This window comes from Camarhynchus parvulus, chromosome 3 (genome assembly GCF_901933205.1).
Source record: "Camarhynchus parvulus chromosome 3, STF_HiC, whole genome shotgun sequence".
Taxonomy (NCBI): domain Eukaryota; kingdom Metazoa; phylum Chordata; class Aves; order Passeriformes; family Thraupidae; genus Camarhynchus; species Camarhynchus parvulus.
Window position 1 is genome coordinate 19,993,049 of NC_044573.1, and position 22,419 is coordinate 20,015,467.

General features: G+C 36.6%; 1 protein-coding gene across 12 annotated transcripts in view; it reads left to right on the top strand.

The window, feature by feature from the left end:
* The window catches only part of ESRRG (estrogen related receptor gamma), a 390,382-nt gene that overhangs the window by 317,244 nt on the left and 50,719 nt on the right, over nucleotides 1–22,419 (top strand). For all 12 annotated transcript variants that reach the window (XM_030945130.1, XM_030945139.1, XM_030945133.1 and 9 more), the window contains one exon: nucleotides 21,997–22,107. In XM_030945130.1, coding sequence (XP_030800990.1) covers nucleotides 21,997–22,107 — 111 coding nt within the window. The remainder of the gene's footprint in view (nucleotides 1–21,996; nucleotides 22,108–22,419) is intronic.

The window sequence follows — 22,419 nt, forward strand, 5'->3', positions numbered from 1 at the left end:
AACAACCTCAGTGCAAGCGTTGGACCTCCATTAAAGTCAGCCTGGGAAGCAGAAGCTTTTCCAGTGTCTTCCTTATCATGGTGAAGTGGAATAGTGTCAGTCTCCATGCTTTGGCCCAGCTCCAGGATGAATGTGTTGCAATTTTTCATTGAAGATTGCATATGACATCAGTAAATTTGTAATTAAAAGTTAATGTTACTCATTTATCAATATAAGTGGTGAATACTCTTAACTAGTTGATAAATACTATAACCTAAAAAATACAAGGAATAATCACAATCTTTAAAATAGGTTTTTGTGAGAACAAAGTTAATTGTAGGGGATACAAGACAGAAGGAGAAATAAAACATTGTGTTTCCTTTTGTAAGCAAATCAAGGGCCAAGTAGATTGGATCTCTCCTCTGTTAAAAGGCAGTATATAGGATCTGAAGAACTGATTTTTCTTCAGGTAATTCAGCTGATTTTTAAAAATTCTTTTTAAAAAGTCCCAAGATCTTTCTCTTCCCTAGTAGAAGGCCTCTACCTAGGTATTAGCAGTTTGAGGAAGGTTAAATTGCTGTTTCATAGATTAGGATTTGTTAACAGATGTGGTTATTGGTACTGTGTGCTTTCCTAATCCCTCTTCAGTATTGGTGCATCTCCAACCCTACCAGTTTAATTAACATTGAAATTCTCATATTATTTTGGTGTACTGATTACAGGCAAAGACTAAGTGGAAGTCAGTTTGGTATCCCAAGAGACTTCAGTGTTAACAATGCAGAAAGATTTTTTTTTCCATTTCTCCCCCTTCCTGAACTCCAGATAAGCAGTAGGCCCCAGTAAGATTTCATTACTATCACGCACTCTTCATGGTCATCTTTTAATATTTGAAAGGATCATTTGTTAACTGGAAATGGTCAATTTTTTTTTCTTTGGCTTTTGAAATATAATTTTCAATTTTTAATTTGATTCATTTAGATGAAATCATTAATCAGGGTTGAAACTGAGTTAATTTTCTGGAAAATAAATGAGGTTGTTAGAGTGAATGTTATTAAGTGGGCTCTTTGCTCGAAAGGGATAATAGCTGAAAATATGGAAGACTTTGAGAACTATAGCAGTTGAGCGATGAAAAACAGAAAGGGTTTTTTCTTCTAGCTAAGTGCAGTAATTTTTTAAAGGAAACTAGGCATATGAGCAAGATTTCAGAACTATCATCATTAAAGTAGGCATTACAGAGTAAATAACATATATATATATATATGAGTTAAAATCCTACAGAGGCAGGGTATAGATGGTGATTTTAAAAAATGTTCTGTTTTTATGGAACATTGTGTTCCTTCTAAATCTAAATTTGCTATTCCAAGCAATGCCCACTTGATTTTTGAGACAGAGAAACATTATTATCAGTAGTTCAGCAGAGTTACAGCCATCCAGATAGAAAGCAAGCTTTGGTAGACAGGGAGTACAGGCCAGTAAATCATTTTTTTCAGTCTGACCCAAATTCAGCTCCTGGCCTTGAGAAGGTTCTGTTTGCTTGTTCTCTGGAGTTTACTGCATGATACAAAGTGATTAAGATAGCCAGCAAAATCTCTTATAAACACAAACCAAAGAGCAAGGGATTGGACTAGACAGGCAACATCCTAGCGTTACCATTCGAGCTTACTTCAGTTAACTACAACATTTGTTTTGCATTGTTTCCTAGTGCCATCTACTTTCTGCTAATCTTCGAGTTAAAACCATGGTTTGTTGGTTTTGGGGTTTTTTTCTCCCCTAGAAGATAGGGCTGCCTCCTCTGTTCTGATAGGAAAGAATTTCTTCCCTTCAAGTGCTTCAGTCTTTGCTTAAGAGCTATCATAACACTAAGCACTTAGTGGCCCTAGGTCAAAATTTTTGATGGAATATTACAAATCTGTTTAGGTCTTTTCCTTAATGCCTGTGTGCTCATTAAGGACCATTTCCAAGTCTGTTGCTGGGGATGAGTGATAAAATCTGTAGGTGCCTTAGTCAACAAGGTGTTCCCTTGTAGGTCTTTTTTAATTGCCCTATCCAACAGGATATTAAATGCTGCAGAGCGAAAAAGGAGTACATGCCACATCAAAAAGAAACTTCTCAAATAGAGAAGGGTGGAAAAGTTTCTGCAGTAGAGCAGAAAGTCACATGGAAGTGAAAATTATTCTGGAATGCAGTTATTTTACTTTTGTGATGTTCCTTTCCGTGATGAAAGAAGAGAGACAGTAATAATAATCTAACTTGGTGTGAGCTTGAAATAGTCTTCTTTTAAAAATGTAAATCTCAGTACGAGTTCACTTTTCCTTTCTCCTTAAAAGGGGACAAACACCAGCAAACAAATCTGAATCCTGGCAGACAGGGAAGCTGAGTTTGTATATCCCCTCTGCTAACAAATTTGACTACAGAGAGGATAACTGCAGGCCTCTAAATGTCTAAGATAGTATATGAAAGACAGTTATTTTATGACTGAGCAGAACAAATGTTGATTTACCATTTCATTTTAGGTCACATCATCATGATGTAATGAATCACAGTGATGTAACAACCTCAAGGGAACAGAGTGTAGCATGTTAAGCCAAAACATCATTTGTGTGCTGTAAATGTTCTTGGGCAATGGTAACTGATTTTGAGCTGCAGGAAGTACCTCTCTTCTGGAATCAGAGAAGGTCCTGAAGTCCCTACACATGATTAAGATCAGTCACTTAGCATCAATTAGTCAATTGCAATTAGTTACTACTAATGGGTTTTGTATCCAGCCTTCATTGTAGACCCTACCTGCTAATAAGAACAGATTAGTGGCGCAGCCAGGGAGGCCAGAGGCCCCAGTTCATAATAATATAATTTATAATTAAGAATAGTAGGTTTATGGTAGTGTTATGGAGATGCTACAATAGTACAAAGGGGGCTGGTTAAATCTCAGTAACTTAGTTCTGTACCTTCAAAGTCAAAAAGCCGCTCTAAGTTACAGAAGCAAGGTCATGCCTATACTGTGCCAAGAACTTCCTTTCAAATCTACCATGCATACACACCTTCAGGCTTAATTGTCTTGTTTTCAATATGTCGTTTATTTTGGGATGCAGAGGCTATTTTTATAGGATATATTGACAGAACAACTTAAAATCATTCCAATTTTAAGTCAGGTTTTGAGATGTTCATATTGAGAATACATTTGTTGTTTCTTCATGACTTGTAGTTTTGCTTCTTGATTTGGTTATAATACTGTCTGCTTATCTCACAATTCTACAAAATGTCCAAAGTCTATCATGAGCCATGTCAGACACTCAAACTCATAAGTGAGTAAGGCTGGCATAAAGATGTCCCAGCACAGTAACCAAGGCTGTGACTTCTGCAGGACTTTGCTGCATTTGGTACTCATGGATATAAAACAGCTTGTGGTGGGGAAGGCAGGAGGGAGCATGAAGCTGGGATCAGGGCAGAAAGCTGGCAGGCAGTGTCACAGGGCTGGTGTGTAGAGCAGGACACACTGGTCAGGCTGAGCGTGGAGGGATGCCATGGGTATTAAACAGTGCTGGGCAGCTTGCTTGGAGGCAGCTTCTGATGGGTGGCTTTGCTACTGCCTGTGATTTCAGAAGCTGAGTCTGTGAAGGCAAATCAGACCATCTCCCAACTCCCCTTTTTTTCTTCTGTGATGTAGTCCAGCTTTCTCTTTGTTTTCTTTGGTGTTCAGTCCCAGACAGCTTTATATTTTCTTGTATTGTTTGGTGGTATCTTTGGACACGGCTATTTCTAATCCTTTCTTTCATCAAGAAGTTTCTTAAAGGGAAAGTTACGTTGCATTTCTTATTTAGAAATATAATAACAGAGAATTGCTTTTATTTTGAATACTCTGCCCTCCAATGATCATTTGCAGTTTCTGGATAACCTTTAGTGTTTATCTTAGGATGGTGTTAAAAGAGTCAATTTCATTACATGCTTACTTACCTTAGAAGTCTTTCCAGTCGGGAAAGGCTGCTTTGCTTCCCTCTGCTGTGTTATTGACTCTGTTTTCAAACTGTGCCATTACTTCTCTTTAACAATGAGAAATTTGCTATCTAAAACTGCCCCAAACTTAGGAGGGACAGCAGTGAATTGGCAGCATTGGCCCTCTGAACATCCATCCAGAAATAGCAATAGCAGTGGCAATAAGGTTACCACCAGGGTAAACATTGGAAATTGTCTGAAAGAGTGACACCATTCAGAGAGCACCCTGAGGGAAATCTCCATATCTAAAACTCTTCAAGAATTTTTGCTGAATGATCTCTCCTTGCTTCCACATATCTTCCTTTTCTGATAAGTTTTAGCTGCAGACATCTATATTAGTTGGGTCTTCATGAGCTAAATGAGATATTCTGCTTCTTCAGTACATTCATGATGTGGACACGCTAGGAATATAAGACCAGCAAATAATTTTTGATCAAATGGATTTTGAGCCAGATGTTAGGTGGAAGGAATACATGTGCCCTGAGCCATTGCTTACTTGGTTCTCCACCTGGCCAGCTACACCTGATGCAGAAGCACAGCATTTTAGGAGATGGACAGTTAATTGCTTTGTTCCTAAGGATATGTTTTATATAAGCTTTAAAAAATATAACAGATTTTTGTATCCACTACACAGTAGTAGCTATCTCTTGAAATGAATTTCATCTATTAAATCCAACAACAGAGGAAGTATTTGTTAAAGTTTGCTTTTCTTTCATGTCTCCTTATTGTGCATCAAGCAGTGCCAGGAATTGGACATTCACAAAATAGTTAGGATGTCACTGAAAGGAACATATCTATTCAGGTTTGGCCCAAGTCATTCTGTGCACAGATGCAAACATATGCCACTGATTGCAAAAAAAATTTTAATTTATTTGCTGTTTGGATAAGGAAGCTGAAGCTGTGATTCACATGTTTCTGAACTGAGTGCACTGGGTTGGGATAACCATCTGTCCTGAAAGGGAGATGCTTGGCTATATGTGCCTACTGATGATAACGCGGGGTACTGGCTAGCAGTCTTATCGAAGCAGTTGCCAGAAGTTTAATAGTACACAAATAAAAATGAGTTAAAGTGACCATTTTTAAGGGGCTTCTGAAGCTTTTAAAGAAAAAGCAGTGTTTGTGAGTGCAGTAGTCCTGCTTCAAGTTCCTTATTTCAAGCTAAGCTTACCAATTTAATTTTAATCCCTTTCAAACGCCTTGGTCATGCTTTGAAGATAGCAAACCGCCCCCTCAAGCTCTGAAGCTGAGCACTGGCCCTTTTTGTTTCCACAAGCCGAAAATAAAGTGTTCACATGAGCTCATTTACGGAGAGTAGAGTTGGCAGCCTTATCAGGAGAGGAGAAAAGAGCTCTGAAGATGAAAAGCTATCGCTGTGACAGAAGTCTTTATTAGGTTGGGCAGTAACGGAGCATAGTGTACACGGGATAAAGTGGTGGCTACCTAGAGCATTTAGGGGAAACCAGAAGAGTAATAATGTTTTATGTTGTTCTTAGACTGGCTTCTTTGGTGATCCTTCTGGCCTAGGGATGTTTGGACTGAAAAAGGGGACTATGTAAACAGAATGCTGTCTGTGCAATCTGCAGCCTCTGCTGGTCACAAAAAAGAGCGAGTCAGAAAAAGGAAAAGTAAAGATGAGCCATTATATACTTGCATAATTAGTCAGCATTCCCTGTTGTGGCAACCCTCTGCTGTAGAGTTTGCTAGGAGACAGATTTTGATTGAAAAGCCCTTTATCCAGTTTCACACATATGTCAAATCCCATTTATAACAAATATTTCTGTGTTGAAATTCACGTATTTTAGGACAATATTTTATATGAGACAGATATGCAAGGTCAACTCTATAATGATAATAAAGTTTTAATCCAGTAATCTTCCTCCAGTCATTGACAACTTCTATGGCTTGTTGTTGTTTTTACTTCAGAATTTTTCTTGTTAATTTGTTAGATTTTCTTCTGTGTTAAAAATTGTGTTCTCTTGCTAACCCAGGATTAAAGCCATGGTGACATTTTGTAGGTAACATCTTCACAGCCTAAACCCATTAGAATCTGTAGAATGTTAACTAAAAGAAAAAAAATTGATAAGTACTTGATTCTGTGACTCTTATAAATTTCACAGCTGCTGTGAAATTCAAATAGAGACCTGTACTGCTTTTATGGGTATCTCTGTCCCCAAGTAAAAGCAAAAAACCCCTTTACTTGAAGTTTAGAATTGCCTTCTTTAATGCCTTTAAACAATAGACCCATTTCTTCATTTAATTAAAACAGTAAAAGTTGTGGCTCAACCATACAGATTGACAGAGGACTGTAATTGATTTCGCTCATTTCTTTTTTTTTAATCACAATTAACAATAAAACACAGTGCATTTTGATGGAGAAGCAACTGAGTAAAAAACAATGAAAAAGAAAGATAAATGGCACTAATACTGCTTGCATTAATTAGGTGGGTATGCTGGATATTATGCTGGAAAAAGTCTGCAGTGGGGCTTTTAGTGGCATGGAAGTTAGAGTTGCAGTTTTCTCTGAGTAAGGACTGCAGGCATTTGTTGACAAGAAAACTGTGTAAAATTGCCAGATCCTAATAACAGATCTTTGAGCAGTGGAACATGGCAGTGATCTCTTAAGTGTGTCCTCAGGTAAACTGCTCCATAATAAAGAATAAAGTGTGATGGAAAACCTTCCCTTGAATGACAGACTTACCAATTTTTTCCTGGATTGTGTCAAGTTCCCATATTTGAGTGGAAAAAAAGCATCAATATTTATTGGTCCTACCTCCAAATTAAATTTTTAAACAATTTTCAACAACTGTACATCAAAACTGAAAAGGAGGGAGAACATATCCACAATCCAACTGCCTTTTTATACTGGGTTCTTGTACCTTTACAATAGTTTTGGTCCTTCACTGTGCTTACTTTGCTGCTAATCAGTATTTAGTCTGCTTCCTCACATTAATAATGTAAGTTGAAACTAGCACTAAATAACCCACTTTTTTTTTTCATGGTATCTATTGATGAATGAAAAGGACATGAAGGAATTCTTTGTCTCGCCCTAGCTATTCTCAGTGGAGGAATTACTAGTCTAGCCATTGATCTTTGCCATTGGCAGGATTGACTGTGTTGCAATTGCATGTAATAAGATACGTTTTCTGTCTTCATTTCCAAACTGATGTCGTTTTACACTTCTTAAAATCAAATAATATGCATTAACCAGTTTGGCATTGTACTTTTCTGAATCATCCTCCCTTTCGGGATTCATGACATGTGAGAAGTATCTAGAAAGTGTTTGATTATGGCCCAGTTCAGCAGCAATAGTCCGAGGTGAGCAGGTAAATCTCTCTCACTGTGAGTAGCTTTGGTTCGTGCAACTGCCAGCACCGGCAGAATTCTCCACTGATGCTTCAGACCTCGTGTGCATAACAGTTGACCTGCTTGTTTGTTTATTTGTTACTGTTGTGAAGTATGTTCGTGGTAGAAACTTTTATTTTCAATTCCCTTTTAAAGCTCAGCACGTTGAGCCTCCCTTTCTTATGCACATGCTGCCAAGGAGGATTGTCTCCAGATAAATTATGCCCTCTCTTTCTTAAACAAGATTAAAGAGCTTCTCCGGCTGTTAAGTATCCAGCACTTGAAATCCCAGTCTGTTTAGTTCACTGTGGCATTTCCCAACTGTGTGGAGTTTTGATGAGTTTTTTTATACCTTAGTGGTACAATGTACAACATGGTTTAAGAAATGTAAAGTGTAGAGAGCATTTTTTGACGTTTAGCACAAAGATGAAAATCCATTCCTCAGAATAGAATTGATAGACTGGGACAAATAAAAAACAAGCCTATGAAAAGCTTTTTTATTCTGTCTCACATATTTATGTAACTATAAGGAGAATTTCCTCATCTTTTAATTAGATAGGTTTAAAAATGAAAAAGCCCATGCAGAGGATTTAAAACTTATTTTGATGCTGTTTTGTGGAAATGATTTTGAATAAAAAATGAGCTACACTGTTTCAGATGTAGGGAAGATGCCAATCAAAATCACAGAATTCTGGCTATGAATTTATTTTAGGTTTATGATTTTTTTTTGATGTGGAATTAGTCATGTTTGTTCATCTTTGGAAGTTATACAAAAAATTTACTCTGAATGTAAATAGGTTGTCAATATAAATTTTGCAGTGCATTCTCTCCTTTTTTTTTTGTGGGCTCATAGTCTTAATTTAAAAGTCCAGTTAAAACTGAAATTCTGTTGGGTTGATGGATTTAGGATATATGGCCAGTTTCCTATTGCTCTAACAGCAAGTTAACCTATTTTCAAGAAATATGCAAATATCGTCACTGAGAGAGCAGTAGTCCCCACAAAAATTTGGCACAAAGTAGAGATGTTTATTACACTTCCACTCTTTGTGGATAGCTGCAGAGAAGATCACAGAGCAATCTAAAACGAAAGCCACAGGCTGGAGAGAATAATAAAGACATATCAATCCACCACACCACACCATCTCTGACACAATGGCATGACAAGTGGAAAATAACTTAACTCTGTAAAATAGGGAAAAGGCAGTAAAAAATGAATTGTGTTACAGTTTCTAAAACCTGCCTCAATTCAAGAAACAAATGCTCCTGAGCAGTGCAAAGGTGTACGATTTTCACATAAATCTCACATGTCAGCAAATGGGAAACGTGTAAAACCCTAAGAAACAGTGTCAGAAAATATGAGATTTGTTAAGACCATTGAGATCACTGATTTAAGAAGGTCCCATCACCAATCCCAAAGGCCTTCCTCACAGGATCCATCCTCAGTGCTATGTGTTTTGATTTTCTCCAATAAACAATATTCCCAGAAAACATAGTGATATTTCCTATAGCTGATGCATCATTTTGCTGCATATAAACATAATTAGAGGTATTTTCTTCAGTGGTCAGTTCCTTCCTTTTCTCCAGGTTTAACTAAGTTAAGGCTTCAAGGAGGAACATTTGAATGAGTTCCCTCTGAAAATACAGGCAAGATCTTATTCCTGTTATGTCACTTTAGAGTAATGCAATAAAATGTGCTTGTGCTTGTTCAGATTTATCTGCATGTTTTTGTACCATCCTTCTGAATATATCTAGTGCAGATTAAAATTAGTAGAAAAAAACTTGAACATCTGAAAATGGATCCAAATTTGAGCTCAGGATCAAAATACTTTCTGGAACAAATGAACACATTGCAGAAGGAAGTTCTCATCTGAAGTAAAGGTTCTAAGGTCAAGAAGAGGGAAAGAAGACAGGGAGAAACAGGTTTGTTTTGTTTAAATAACAGTCCTAGGTACAATTTTGGATCTTGAGTAATGTGGAGATGCAGTGATGGGCAGAATCTAAATGTGGAAAACTGAACCACATAGAGATTTTATTTGCTAACAGCTCTCCAGACCTTCACTTGTTATGTATTTATATTCATGGATTGCCCATGTAGGGCAGGATAAAGAGTGAGTAAGGAATTTTGACTCTGAGCTTGTATTAGCCATTAAGCAATGCAGTGTCATTGTTTTGCATTACACTTTGCTGTGCAGAGCACACACAGCCTTTAGTGATCATTCTCTGAAGAGTTCCTGCTGGAGAAAGAAAAGTGTACTCACTGCAGGCCATCATAGATCTTGTCATCTCCTTTTCCTTTAAACCTGTGTCTGTTTTCCTGATCACAGAGTGACAACAATGACATTGTTTTCATAAGCAATTCACAGAACCCAGGAACTGAATTGTACGAACTGTACACTCACTTCCTGGTCAAGTTGCTCAAAACCTGTCCTAGGAAGAGTATTACATACATTTGTTCATTTTGAGGGTGCTACTTATAAATATCTTGAAGTACTCTTCTAGGTTTCTGGCCTTGTTTCATTAAGTTATTTTATACATAGCCTGTCACCTTTTTACTCAGTAAATTCTGCTCTTGAGACTTAGTGTCTTTTAAATTGGGTGTCACATTCTCTAGGAATGTATAGTGATATGTTTAAAAGAGTGAATGAGTTCCATGTATGTGTTTTAATGGAAGGAAGACAACTTTGGGACATAAAGCAGAAAACTTTGAAAGGAACACAGCATTTGGAAAAAAATATAAAGTCAGCGAAACTCTTTGCTCTTCTCACCCTGAGAAGCAGCTCTGGAGAAATGTGCAGGCTTCAGTAGAGCTATAATAGGTTTGCAATGCATTGAGTGAGAAGACTTGGTCTCCTCTTTGGTAAATATTCTTTTCATGGCTCCTAGGAAAACAAAATATGTGCGTGTTTAGCATTGCCCATGGTGAATATTCCCATTGACATCTGCATTCAGAAGGAGGGTAGGTATGTATCAATTTAAATAGACTGTGCTTGTCAGGAATTACTGACTTAGAACTATTATAATTTTTTTAAATTCTGCATCTGTTAAAGTTCTACGTAAAAATAATTCATGAGGAAATTTTATGCTTTATTTCCTCTTTTAAATAATGCTCATGTAATTATGTCGCCCAATTACTTGTATTAACATACCCTTGTACACTGTATGGGTTTTCTTCATAGCAGTTGCCATTACAATTTAAAGAAAAATATTCTCCTTAGACAAGCCTCTTTTATATAAAGGCATTTTTAACAGGGACAAATTGTTTCTTGTGTAAAAGAATAATTCTTGTGACAAAAATTTTTGACCTTTTTTCTCTTTCTTTTTGTTTTGTTCATTTAGGCCGGCTAAAATTACATACATATTCATGTATTTTAATAAGAACAAAGCATTACTCTTGGATATTTTCCATAAATTTGTTCTCATAAGCAATTTGATAGACATCTACTATAAGTGTAATGGGGGAAGTTTACAGTAAATCAGTCTGCCTGGTTTAGAAAACTAGAATTTATTAACCCATTTCCCAAAGGCCCAGTGTTACCTATGAGATTAGAAGAAAATTGTCATCGTTTCTGTTGTAGAGCAGGGGTACTTTATAATAAGACTATATTGTCTAATTGTTTAAAAATGTATTGTGTTTTATTGAAGTGAAATCAATTTACTTCATACTATTAATTGTTTGTAAGATTAGAGGCAGTCAAAAAGTCTGGGGAATGCTGAGCACATTTGCAGTTCTGTTTTTCAGCTGAGATTTTCTGCATAGGCTCTGATCCATTTCTGTTGCTAACCACGAAAGAGCTGTCAATATGCTGGTTAACCAATATGCTTCTGCATGGGAAGCTTCCAGCAGAGGTATCAGTGAAGTGCTACCACTAATAAACCTTCCATTAATTGCTCAAGTAGTACCTGAGACAAGACTCAGAGGCCAGAAGCACGGTAACCTGTCACTCCAGGGTGTCAGGCAGAATGTCAGGTTGTGAGGCTGGCAAGGGTGTGTGAGTTGAGGTATAAATCACACTCAGGGCATGAATGAAGTGCTAAGCATGTTTGGGAGAATACTTGAAATTCTAAATGATGATTAGATGATTTTTTTTTCTCATTTATGGCCACAGAACCTTGCACCTGTTAACTCCCCATGTGTCATTTTCTTTTCCATTGCTTTATGAAGAAGAAACACATATATATACACTTGTTATAGGAATTGCAAAATAATTAATCTTGTGTTCTTTTCACACTTTCACTGATATCACCAGATATTGTGTTGATATTTTTGTATATATGTATAGCCCGTAATATCTCAATCCTTCTTGTTTTAAGGGGAAAAAGTGAACATTAGAAGATTAACAAAATAGTATGCATCTTTTCATCTTGCCATGTTCAACCACATCTGATAGTTTTATATATTTTATGTATCTACTCATGGAATTCAGTTGAAGGATTGGAGCCTTCTCTTGTAAAATTTAATAAATTTAAAAAATTTATTCCCAGTTTTTCTCCTCATTTCACCTCTAGCATCAGAACTTGATAAATTAATTTTGGTGGTTTTCTGCTCAGTTTCAGTTTCAGATTTTCATGTATGCACAATTCTTTGATAGAAGTATTCATGGAAGAACGGGGGAAATGTTACATACAAACAAAGGAAAAGACATAGTTTCAGTACTCTGAAAAATGTTGGGGCAAATGTTTGTACTGTGGATGGGATCGTGGTCCTCCATTAAAGGCCATTTTTAAAATCCCTTCCTGGCAAGGCCATTTGAAATGTTTTTATGTGCCATCTACAGAAACCATAATATATGTAGAGGACATATCTCCGTTTTTGTTTCCATCTTTGAAAGCAATGCTACAATACTAATAGGAAACAATTCCACCACATTGACATTTTACATAATTTTCTTTATTTTACTCTGGAGTGTCTCAAGTTGATGCCCCTCTATCCACTACGTTTTGAAGTTTTTATTGCTGAACAGTCATTTCTTTAACACACTGCAAATAATGAGGCAAAAAAACTTAATTTTTTTGTTCCATGTGAAGATTTTCAGGCAGAAGGAACACTGAACAAAAAGGTGCTGTGATGTGCTATGTCAGTGCCTTCCAGTCCAAACATATTAACCCATATAATTCATTTTTCCCCTACCTAAATAGCAGACAAACACTGTATTTTCTAAAATAGGCAGCTGCTCAGACAAATCAGAAAGGAAGTAGAAACCAGGAATTTCAGATATGCCCATCTGAACTATGTACCCATATAAGCCACTGTTGAACTTCCCTCTTGTAGCAGCCAGAATTGTAAGAAACAGAAAGTTGCAGTACATGGACAGGAAGTGCAAAGTACAGAAAAACCCTATCATTTGCCAAAGACATGTGAAGCTAGTAATATAAAATCTTTTATCTTGAGGTTGGAATTATCTTGTAGTTGTACTGGAAGATTACTCTGGGACTCCACATGAAACACTGCTGTGTAACTCCTATCTAGTCTTGAAAAACATGTGCAAATAGAATAACAATGCAGAAGGCAAAATGCTCATGGCTGCAGAAAGCCAAAAAGTGAGAATATCTGCCACATTTTCCAAGTCAAACCCATATTTTCATATAAAGTCTGTGCATAGGTTTAAAAGTACCCTTTTTTTAGCATCAGATTGGTGTATATACTCATTAAATTACTTCAGATATTTTACATTTCCATTGCAGTCTTCCATATAAGTCAAATTGATATATACTTTAAAAGTTACACTTATAAATCACGATAAGATATAATTAATACTCCTAAAAATCTGTTAGCTGCAAACAGAAGCTGAGACATGGTGTAAGGTTCTTGGGCTGTTCTCATAGTGTGCCCCCTGCTCCAGATCCTGGGGAGCCATAAAATAGCATGCAGAAAGAAGACAGAGAGAAGTTCAGAATTCTGCTGTACCTTTTGAGGAAGCTTGAAGGATCAAGTCTGAAATGGATGCAGTTCCACATATCATTATGTTACTCTTTAAAAGAACAAAGAAAAAGTAGGGGAGAATTGCACAGTGTTTCACCAAAAAAATACAGCTCATAATTACTTAATACATAAATATGAGGAAGATTGAGGAGATAGGGTTATTATGGGTGTGCTAAGAGAAAAGACAATGTCAGAATGATGCTTTCATGAATAAGCCTTGGAGAAATCCAGAATTCTGTGAGAAAAATGCATATTTGCGCTGAGGCCAATTTAGGCTCAAGTGGCATTGTAAAGCCATCTGAGCTGTAAAGGTAAGTCTCAGTTAATTTGCCAGATGAGTGCAATTTGGAAAGTAAATTCTGCTTGTCTTATTCTTGTACAGGTCATCACAGAATGGCTGCCCCTTGAGGAAGACCAGAAAGATTTTGTTCCTAGGAAGGAAAAAAAAAAGTCTAATAAAACAGAAAATAACCCCAGAGTTAGGGATCATATTTGTTAGGGTAAAAAAACTTAATATTTCAGTGAATTTTGCATCTGTTTTAAAGCTCTAAAATGCGATGAGCTATCCTTTAGTTTTCTCTGATTCTGTTCCAGCAGAATGAAATCACTTCCTGTAGGTAGAAACCCAAATTTTAAGTGGAATATTTCCTGGTCCTAGTAGAACTGATATTATTTTGTATAACTGTTTCACCTCATGCTTTTAAGAACTTTCCTGTGATTTCTGGATCACAGATTAATTCCAGAATCCTCCAAGTCACTGACTGAAATATTGTGAAACTGCACATTATTGTATCTGAAAATGGTATTGAGATCTTGTTCATGCTGCTGGTACTTCACAGTCCGATTATTGTAACGCATTTCATTTCAATCTTCCCTTCTGTCTTGAGAGTTGCCAGCAAATGGTCCAGAACTTCAGTTAGACTTCTTTTCTATTAGAGTTGTCACCAGCATAGCTCCTGAATTCTTTATAAGCTCTAGTGATGTGATCTAGAATAAAGGCCTGCTTTTGACCTTCAGGCGTTGGCATGGCCTTGCTCAAATTTATTTTTTGACCTTTGTGTCTCCTGACGTTCTGTGCCCTCTCCTTGGATCACCAGCCAAGCTGCCTTTCCCAGGCTGGGCTTGTCACCTTTAAAGTAATGGTTGCAAGTGTATTGATGCAGTAATGACTGTACAGCCCAGCAAGCTCCACTTCATTAAATTGGTTGTAATTTGAACTCTGAAACAAGATAGCATCTTCTGTAATTATATTTAAATAAATTAAGGTTAGAACTGTGGTATTTAGTTAGTGATAGATTGCCTTTATTTATTCTTATACCTTGTCCCAGGACATTGTATGCATAATTAAAAAAATAAGGCATATACTCTCATATAGTATGGTTATGATATATAAGCACATTGACATGAAATTTAATGGTGCAATTAGCATCAGTATTTTCTGTGTTATTCATAAAAGCTGTTGCAGTATTTTACACTGCTTCCTAGTAATTAGTATATTAGTAATCCAGGTGATGGGGAGAGAAGTATTATGTAATGGTAACTGCTTCATTTCAGAAACACCAGGGCTTTATGTATAAAGGGCTTTATGTATATTCAGCCTTAGTTCTGCATTCCTTTTCCTTTGCAGTTTACAAATATGCACATCTTTCTGCAACGCAGGCTCTTCCTCACTTTGGAAATGGGAAGGAAAAGAAGTGGAAGCTGTATAACCTGTGTTTACTGGCCTAATTTCAGTCTCTTTTAAAAATCATCTTGAGTCTAGCATAATTCTACTGAAAATCTGGTAGTACAAAACTTGGAAAAGATCAATTTAGGCACTAGTAATGGAGTGCACAGAGTGTATCTCTTCCACAAGAGAGACAGATTTTTTTTCTAAGTTCTTAAGTGAAGTGTAAGAGATATTCTTTTGTAATATTTGAGAGCTAATCATTGGATAATGGGTGTTGCATGTTTAATGCAACAGTGTAGCTGTCATGTTTTTCTTTTCTTTTTTTTTTTATTCTTTCTTTCTGCACATTCACCTCTTCTTGAACAGAAATAAAAGGTTCAAGGCTTGTCAGCATCAGTTTATAGATAGCTGTTTAAAAATAATGAGGTATTGGGTATTGTAAGGCTCAGGGCTGTCTTGCCAGACTCATTTATTTCCATTCACCTTTTGTCAGAATTGCAGACAGAAGACATTCAATTAAAACTTGTCACCTGTTGCGTGTGACCTAATTTGTATTTGTGACTGTCACAGATTAGGATACATATGGAGCCATTTAAAAATGTAAAGGAACAATAGGATTCTTAAACATTTTATGTCACATTTTCTTCATGTGAACATCTTTGTTTATGGAACATTCTTCAAGGGAAATCACTTGGGCTGAGAAATAATAGAATTTATTTACACAAAGTCTCATTTACATGGGAAAACGAAGGGGATTTTATTAACGTTCTTTTGTAGTTTAATGCATAAATGGCAGTGCACAAAATTTCCACATGTAGATGATTAGTTCATGCAAAGTTAATGTTCCTTTCAAGAGAGGTTGAGTACTGAGTTGTGTAAGTAATGCATTTATCAGTTCTTTTGTCAAACTGAAAAAAACAAACCACTGGGCTTTAGCCTAAAAGATGCGTTTATCATTTCCTTTGCAAAAATCCAGCCTATCTCATCCCCTCCTCCCAGGACAAAAATGAAATTTCCAAAATACTGCTTACATTTAGTTGCCTTGAAACTTTGTTTAGTATTAAACATAGAGAAAATCTGAAATATTGGTTTGAAGCATTTGTTTTGCAAAAGCAGTATTACTCTCTTTTGTTTTTTCAACCTGAAACAATTCACTAAATATTTTAATTAGCCCGATTATTTGGGGTTTTTTAATAATAAACTGTTTTTTACAAATCGTTGCAGAGGAACAGATAAATTAAACAACTTCTAATCACAGATGAAGTTAGATATTAAAGTAATAAACACTGTTTTGTTTTTCAGTCAATTATATGGGTCAATTAATGAATTAATTGTTTTACAGGCATGTCTTGAGAATAGCCAATTCTATCCCACATTAACAAATACTTTTTGGTACTAGCTGAATGTAAAGTAGGAGGATGATTTTTAGACTTCCTATGCTACTCTAAATAATATGCTTAATTGTGGAGATGGCTATAGGAAGACAAAACACTGAAGCCTTCCCCTGGTAATTGTTAATTCAGCCACAGATCAGGAAAACTTTAATGTGAGTCATAGCTTCTATCTTCTTTGATGAATTAGGGCTCTGTTCACAAAATTCTTTCTGCCTAGTAGACACATATTTTACATCTCTAGCTGAATTTTTACCTGCATAAGGTATTATCCAAATACGTTGTAAACTGATTGCAGAAGCTCTTTGGCAGCTTTGTAATTCAGCACATAAAATAAGTATTCAGATCCAGAAAAAATGATAGCTGATATTATCTTATTTCTTCAGCTGTGTTACTTTTCTGCATGTTCCTGCTGTATTGAGAGAGGTCTTTCATGGTTTAAAGTATTTTTTCCGCTGCAAATCTCTCAGACTGCAGGGTTAATGCACTGGACTCCAACCCCAAATTATAGAGGTTGCTGAAGTGTCTAAAGAGTATCTAGATGAGTGTGCATTCTTAAATCTCAATACATTCTGTCTCTGTTCATGGTGGAAAATCAACTAGTTTTTCTGGCTTATGTAAATAAAAGCAAAATGGAGTTTATAATATTCACTGAAGTTTATTCAGCAATCTTAGAAATAATCACAGTAAGTTCAAGTGAACGGGAACACTCTATTAAGGCATTGTCCCAAAGGAGAACGACACTGGAACCTGCCATTAAAATGATATTTGTGCTTTCCAGTTTTGCTGTTAATCTGGGGTTTTTTACCTCTGCTACCAGTGTTCCTCTAGAGCTTGGCAAAGTGCAGTTATGTGGGTATTCATTTTTACCTGTCTCACTGTTGAAGACAATACTGGGAGTCTTGCAGACATCTGTAGAAAATGGATTGTTAGCCAGTTACATATGTCAAAAAACGAGATAGGAATATTTTTCATACATATCAAATGCTGTGTTAGAGGTGGAGCTTGCCAGGGTGGCATTGATGTAGAACATACCCCCTTGCCATGAGACTGTTATGTAGGGAAACAGGAAGGGAGCAGAATGTGAAATTCCTGAGGGAAGTAAAAATTGCACATTTCAGTCTGATTTCAAACCTGTTGTTTACTAATTAAGTAATTTTTTTTTTCCTCAAACAAAGAGCTCTGCAATTAAAGGTAGTGAACAATTTCTTACAGGCAAACCTGGTGTTGGTAGGGCTTGATTTGAAGGATTGGGCTAATGCCTTCCAGTGTAACTTGTGGGTATAGAACTCTGTGGAAATGACAAGAATGTTTGTGGGTCAGTTGAACAAATGAGCACTGGAAGCTTGTAGCCAAGGTGAGGAGGAGGGGATGGAGAAGAAAAACAGAGATGAGTGATAAAGGAGTAAATAGTGGTGGATCTTAAAAGGATTAAATAATATTCTTTTAATATGGCTTGGATCCGTATGGAAAATGAGATTACATGGTTAAATAGTATTTTCATAGTGAGGACCTGAATTGCAAAGTCAATAATCTATTGGGGTATGGGCAATCCTTTTGGTTATGTAGCATCATCACAGTGGGTATCTGTCCTGCATGAGGTCTTCAAGGCAGCATGAGGAAAGAACCACAGAATAGGAATAATAATTTACATTTATTGGCAAGGTAGAAACAGATGAGGAAATACAAAGAAAATGAGTTCAGGTTTACCTGTGTTGTTTAGATTTAGTAACCTGGTGTGTCGCTCATGTGGCACATCTGCTCTGGCCTTCAGTTGTTTCTGTGCAAGGCTGTGTGGACACATTTAGTGTAGAGTAGGTGCCCAGTGTGATTTTGTTGTGTGTTGTGTAGCATTTGATAGAAATCATGCAAAGATTATGTAAGGAACCAGGAGGCAGATGTTTTTGTAGAAGCTTATGTAGTGACTGTATAAAAGCATTTATTCCCTGAAGAATAGGTGGAGAATTTCTTATGTTGTATCAGTACATGTAATTTCTTTGGTTTAAAAAGTACCTATTTCACTGAGTTACACAGTTTCCATCTCTCCCTATATTACAGCTCTACAGCCCAACCCTCATCTTCTGAGATTTGTAAGTCATGTCTAAATCTCCTGAGCAAATGAGTTCATGAGTTGTGCTTGACCTGAGGTATAAAGTGAATGTGTTGCACTTTAACATTGAAAGTAACTGCTCCCTTAACTAGTGGCAAGCCTGTTCTTCCTATTTCCACCCTGTGGTCATCCCTATTTTTCCCATTAGGGCTCTTGGTGGTGTTTCTCTGTTGAAGGCTTTTCAAATGAGCATTAGGAAGTGTGAAGAATCACATTGTCTTGTCTGTCATGGAGCTGTGTTCAGTGACATGAATGTTTTGACCCCGAAGAACTGGAATTATAATACATATAGTGTAGTTCATTGGGAGATATTACATGATTTTTTATGGGTGGAGTATCTTTCTTTTCACTTCACGGTTGAGGAGGGCTTGGGTGAGTGAACTGAGATGCTGAAGATTTTGTGAAGCCACAATGTACAGCAGAGCTGAAGCAGAGATCTACCTAATTTCTCCAGATGTCACAATATCCTCCTTAATAATCTGAATACAGATTTTGTGGAATTCAAACAGTTACATCCGTGACTGATGTAAAGCTCCTCCTGTCCCAAATGAGGATTTTTGTGGACAAAATTACTTTTATTTCTTCCCTTTGTTATTCTAACAAAGGAGGCATCAGTTGCTACTGTTTTGAGAGCTACTGTCTTGATAAATAAAACTTTATGTAATAAATTCTCTCATACAAGCTGTAGGAGTTACAGAGGAACATCCACGGATATACTTTGGAACCTCTGGATTTCAGTTTGCTACCTGCTAAACCCCAAAGTTTTTATGGCATATCAGATGGGTATAGCTTGTTAAGCAGTGTCCTCCACTGTGTTTACTTCTATAAAGACCCTTGGGAAGTAAAATACCACATAGGGTGTGTTAGATTTTCAGAAATTAAATCCAAAGTATCTACTTTCTTAAAGGTACAGAAAAACATAGATATAGGATATCTTACAGATAAAGGAAATACTAGGAGCCAAAATGATGATAAACTCTATCAATTTTAATGGATGGGTTATAAAGCTGTAATTTATTGGTGTTACATTATCAAAACTATTTTCACATTAAAATTTGAATTAGTTCCATTATAGACTTAGGTAATTTTAAATTGTATGATTGCCCCCCCAGTTATCTAGAAGTTAGGGTTTTTTAAAAGAAAGCTTTATTTACAGATAAAGCAATGTATATTAGGTGAGGGCACGGATCTAAGTAAAATTTTGCTATAGTGACATTTTTCTGTATTTTCTTCCATTGAGTATGTGAATGGCTTGAGTGTGTATCTCATCTAATGCAAAGGAGGTAAAAAAAATTGTTCATCTTGGTAGATTTATATTATTTTAATTTAAGCTTCAGTTCCATTACTTTTTGATTAAACATACTTATGTCTGATGCTATCCATCTTTTATCACTATGAAATCTGTTCCCAAGCAGAAAGAAGGATGGCATCTGAATTATGCAGAAATCATTTTCTATCTATTTTTCTTCAAATGCTGGGCAGTCTTTTTCATAATCCCCCCAATATTGCATGTGGCTTGTTCTAATCCTCTGCCTATTTCTGAATATTCAACTATCAAACCTTGGTCTTCTGCTGTTTGTTTTTATGGCAATGTATTGTCCTGGATGTCATTTGCTTCAGCTGTAGCTCAAACTCCCAATCCCAGTGTGAAGAACAGTGAGTTATCATTAGTTCTGAAAGGTTCGAGCTATCAGTTTTTAAAGTGGTGGTCTTGTAGTTTGTGCATTTCTAAGTATAACTTTAAAAAATAAAAACAGAAATAACCATGCTCTGTTGATTGAATTAGCAAAAATTTTATCAAGCAGCATAGATCACAAATCAGTCACAAGTTACATAGTTAACTATCATATAAATAAGATTTCATTCATAGTTATGCACGAACCTCTTGGGGTATGTGGTTCATTTATGTTACTGTTTAAATCTTGTGATTCCCATGAATGCAACTGGAGACACACAGTGAGAAATGTACTTCTTGGGTTTGATGGACTGACATACACAGTCTTCTGCAGTAAGCCAGGTGAAATTTCACTGTTAATTAAGGGTGATCATTACCCGCTTTCCTGATGAGCAAAAGCTATTGACCACTGTTGGATACAACTCCCTGAATTATAGTTGCAGGTGTTTGTTGTGTCCTTAAAGCAAGCATCCCCTTTCTGTGTAAGTAACCCAGGAAATATAAGCAAAAAAAAAAAAAAAGAAAAAAAGCAACACCACCCCAACAATAGTTGGCCTTGGATTTCTCGCTAGTTGGCAAAACAGTTTTCCTTTACAAAACCCAGTCAATCCTTTTTGGTTTCTGGTTTCTGAGAAGGAAAGAAGACTGACAGATGTTTTCTGGTTACTAGGCTGTGCTGCCCGTGTGGGTTCAGAGGCAGCACATAAACTCTGTGCTGTGTTCTTCTTGCTGTGCACATGAACTGTAACTTCTTTGGTGGTGGCTTCCCTTGCTGTCCAGAAGCCAGTTCTTGTGGTATTTTGTGTGTAAGGGAGAGATCAGAGGGATGGGACATAGAAGAGTAGGGCACAATAATAGCAATAGAAAGTAGACATAGAGGGAGGAGAGCTAAAATAGACAATGAAAAGAAAAGTGAGAATGTGAGTTGCCCTTTATTACATTGCTCACAGGGGCCATTGGTACTTAATGTGTCCTTCCATTCTTGTGTTATTAAATCCGTGTCATCAGGGACAGATTTTGCACTTGGTATTACTTGTCCTGTTGTCCCGCATATGTGCCAAGTTCTTCAACTTCCGTGTTATGTTATTGCTTGGTTTTAGTCACGTTCCTCCGGGCTGTCTGGAAATCTGCCACGGTGACTCAGAAAGAAATAAAAATATTTCCTTGTTTTGTAAGATCTACTGTCTTTGCACCCGTTCACCTTGTTTCATTTTGTCTATGAGGGCAGCTATAGCTTGTTTCAGGACAGTAAATTTCTATATATCCATACAAACCAGGCAGCAGAATGCTGTATTGAAGGAATGAACAATGTGGAGGTAGAACACAAATGTTAATTCATCATTGATGACGTCTGAATGCACAACTGTACAATTTCTTTCAAATCGTCATGAACAATTTCAGTCTTTAAGCCACATATATATTCTTATTTTTCTAGGGACACTTACTTTGTATCCTCTGGCCATGTTAATCCATCTTAATTCAGTTTTGACTATTAGACTGTATGCAGGACTCATTGTTTCTAAAGTTCAAATTCTCTGTACTTCTCTGCTCATAATGTTATGCTTCTATATCCATGGTGTTTATTACAGCCTTGAAATTCTGCTTCTGGCAAAGATGACTTAAGATTAGGCTCTTTCAAATGGAAGCTAAACTTGCTAGCTGTTTTTAATAATATGTAAAAATGAATGAATGGTTTTAAATGAACAGGAAATTATGTTGTATACTTAGTCTTGCATGTGTGGAACTCTAAACTGCTTGCAAATACTTATAATGCTGATTTCCCATGCTTTCTAAAATTAATCTTTTGAAATAAACATGCTTTTAATATAAATATTGGAAGGCAGGAAATAGAAGATTGCTACCTGAAAGGCATGCTCATAATGTATTTAATTACATGTTTGCTTGTGTTTCCAAACGTAGGTGTGCGCCTAGACCGAGTACGTGGGGGTCGCCAGAAGTACAAGCGCAGAATAGATGCAGAGAACAGCCCATACCTGAACCCTCAGCTAGTTCAGCCAGCAAAAAAGCCATGTGAGTACACCACATGCACAGCATTTCTCTCTCAGTACAGGCTATTGACTCCTAGCCCTGTTTGCTAAGCTCCTTCTGGGTTGAACAAGGGTTTGGTCAGAAAATATTACCGTGAAGACTATATCGATTTGGCTGTTAACAGGTTTTGTTTTAAATATGCTCATCTTTCTCAAGTGGAGTTGAACAAAGAGTGTTTTTACAGGTGGAAGTGTATAAAAGCATGGTTTATGCAGTGCAAATTTTACATTTACAGGTTATCTTTATTTTCAGTGGTACATAAAATGGTTCATACTGTGATCATTAGCTCATTGA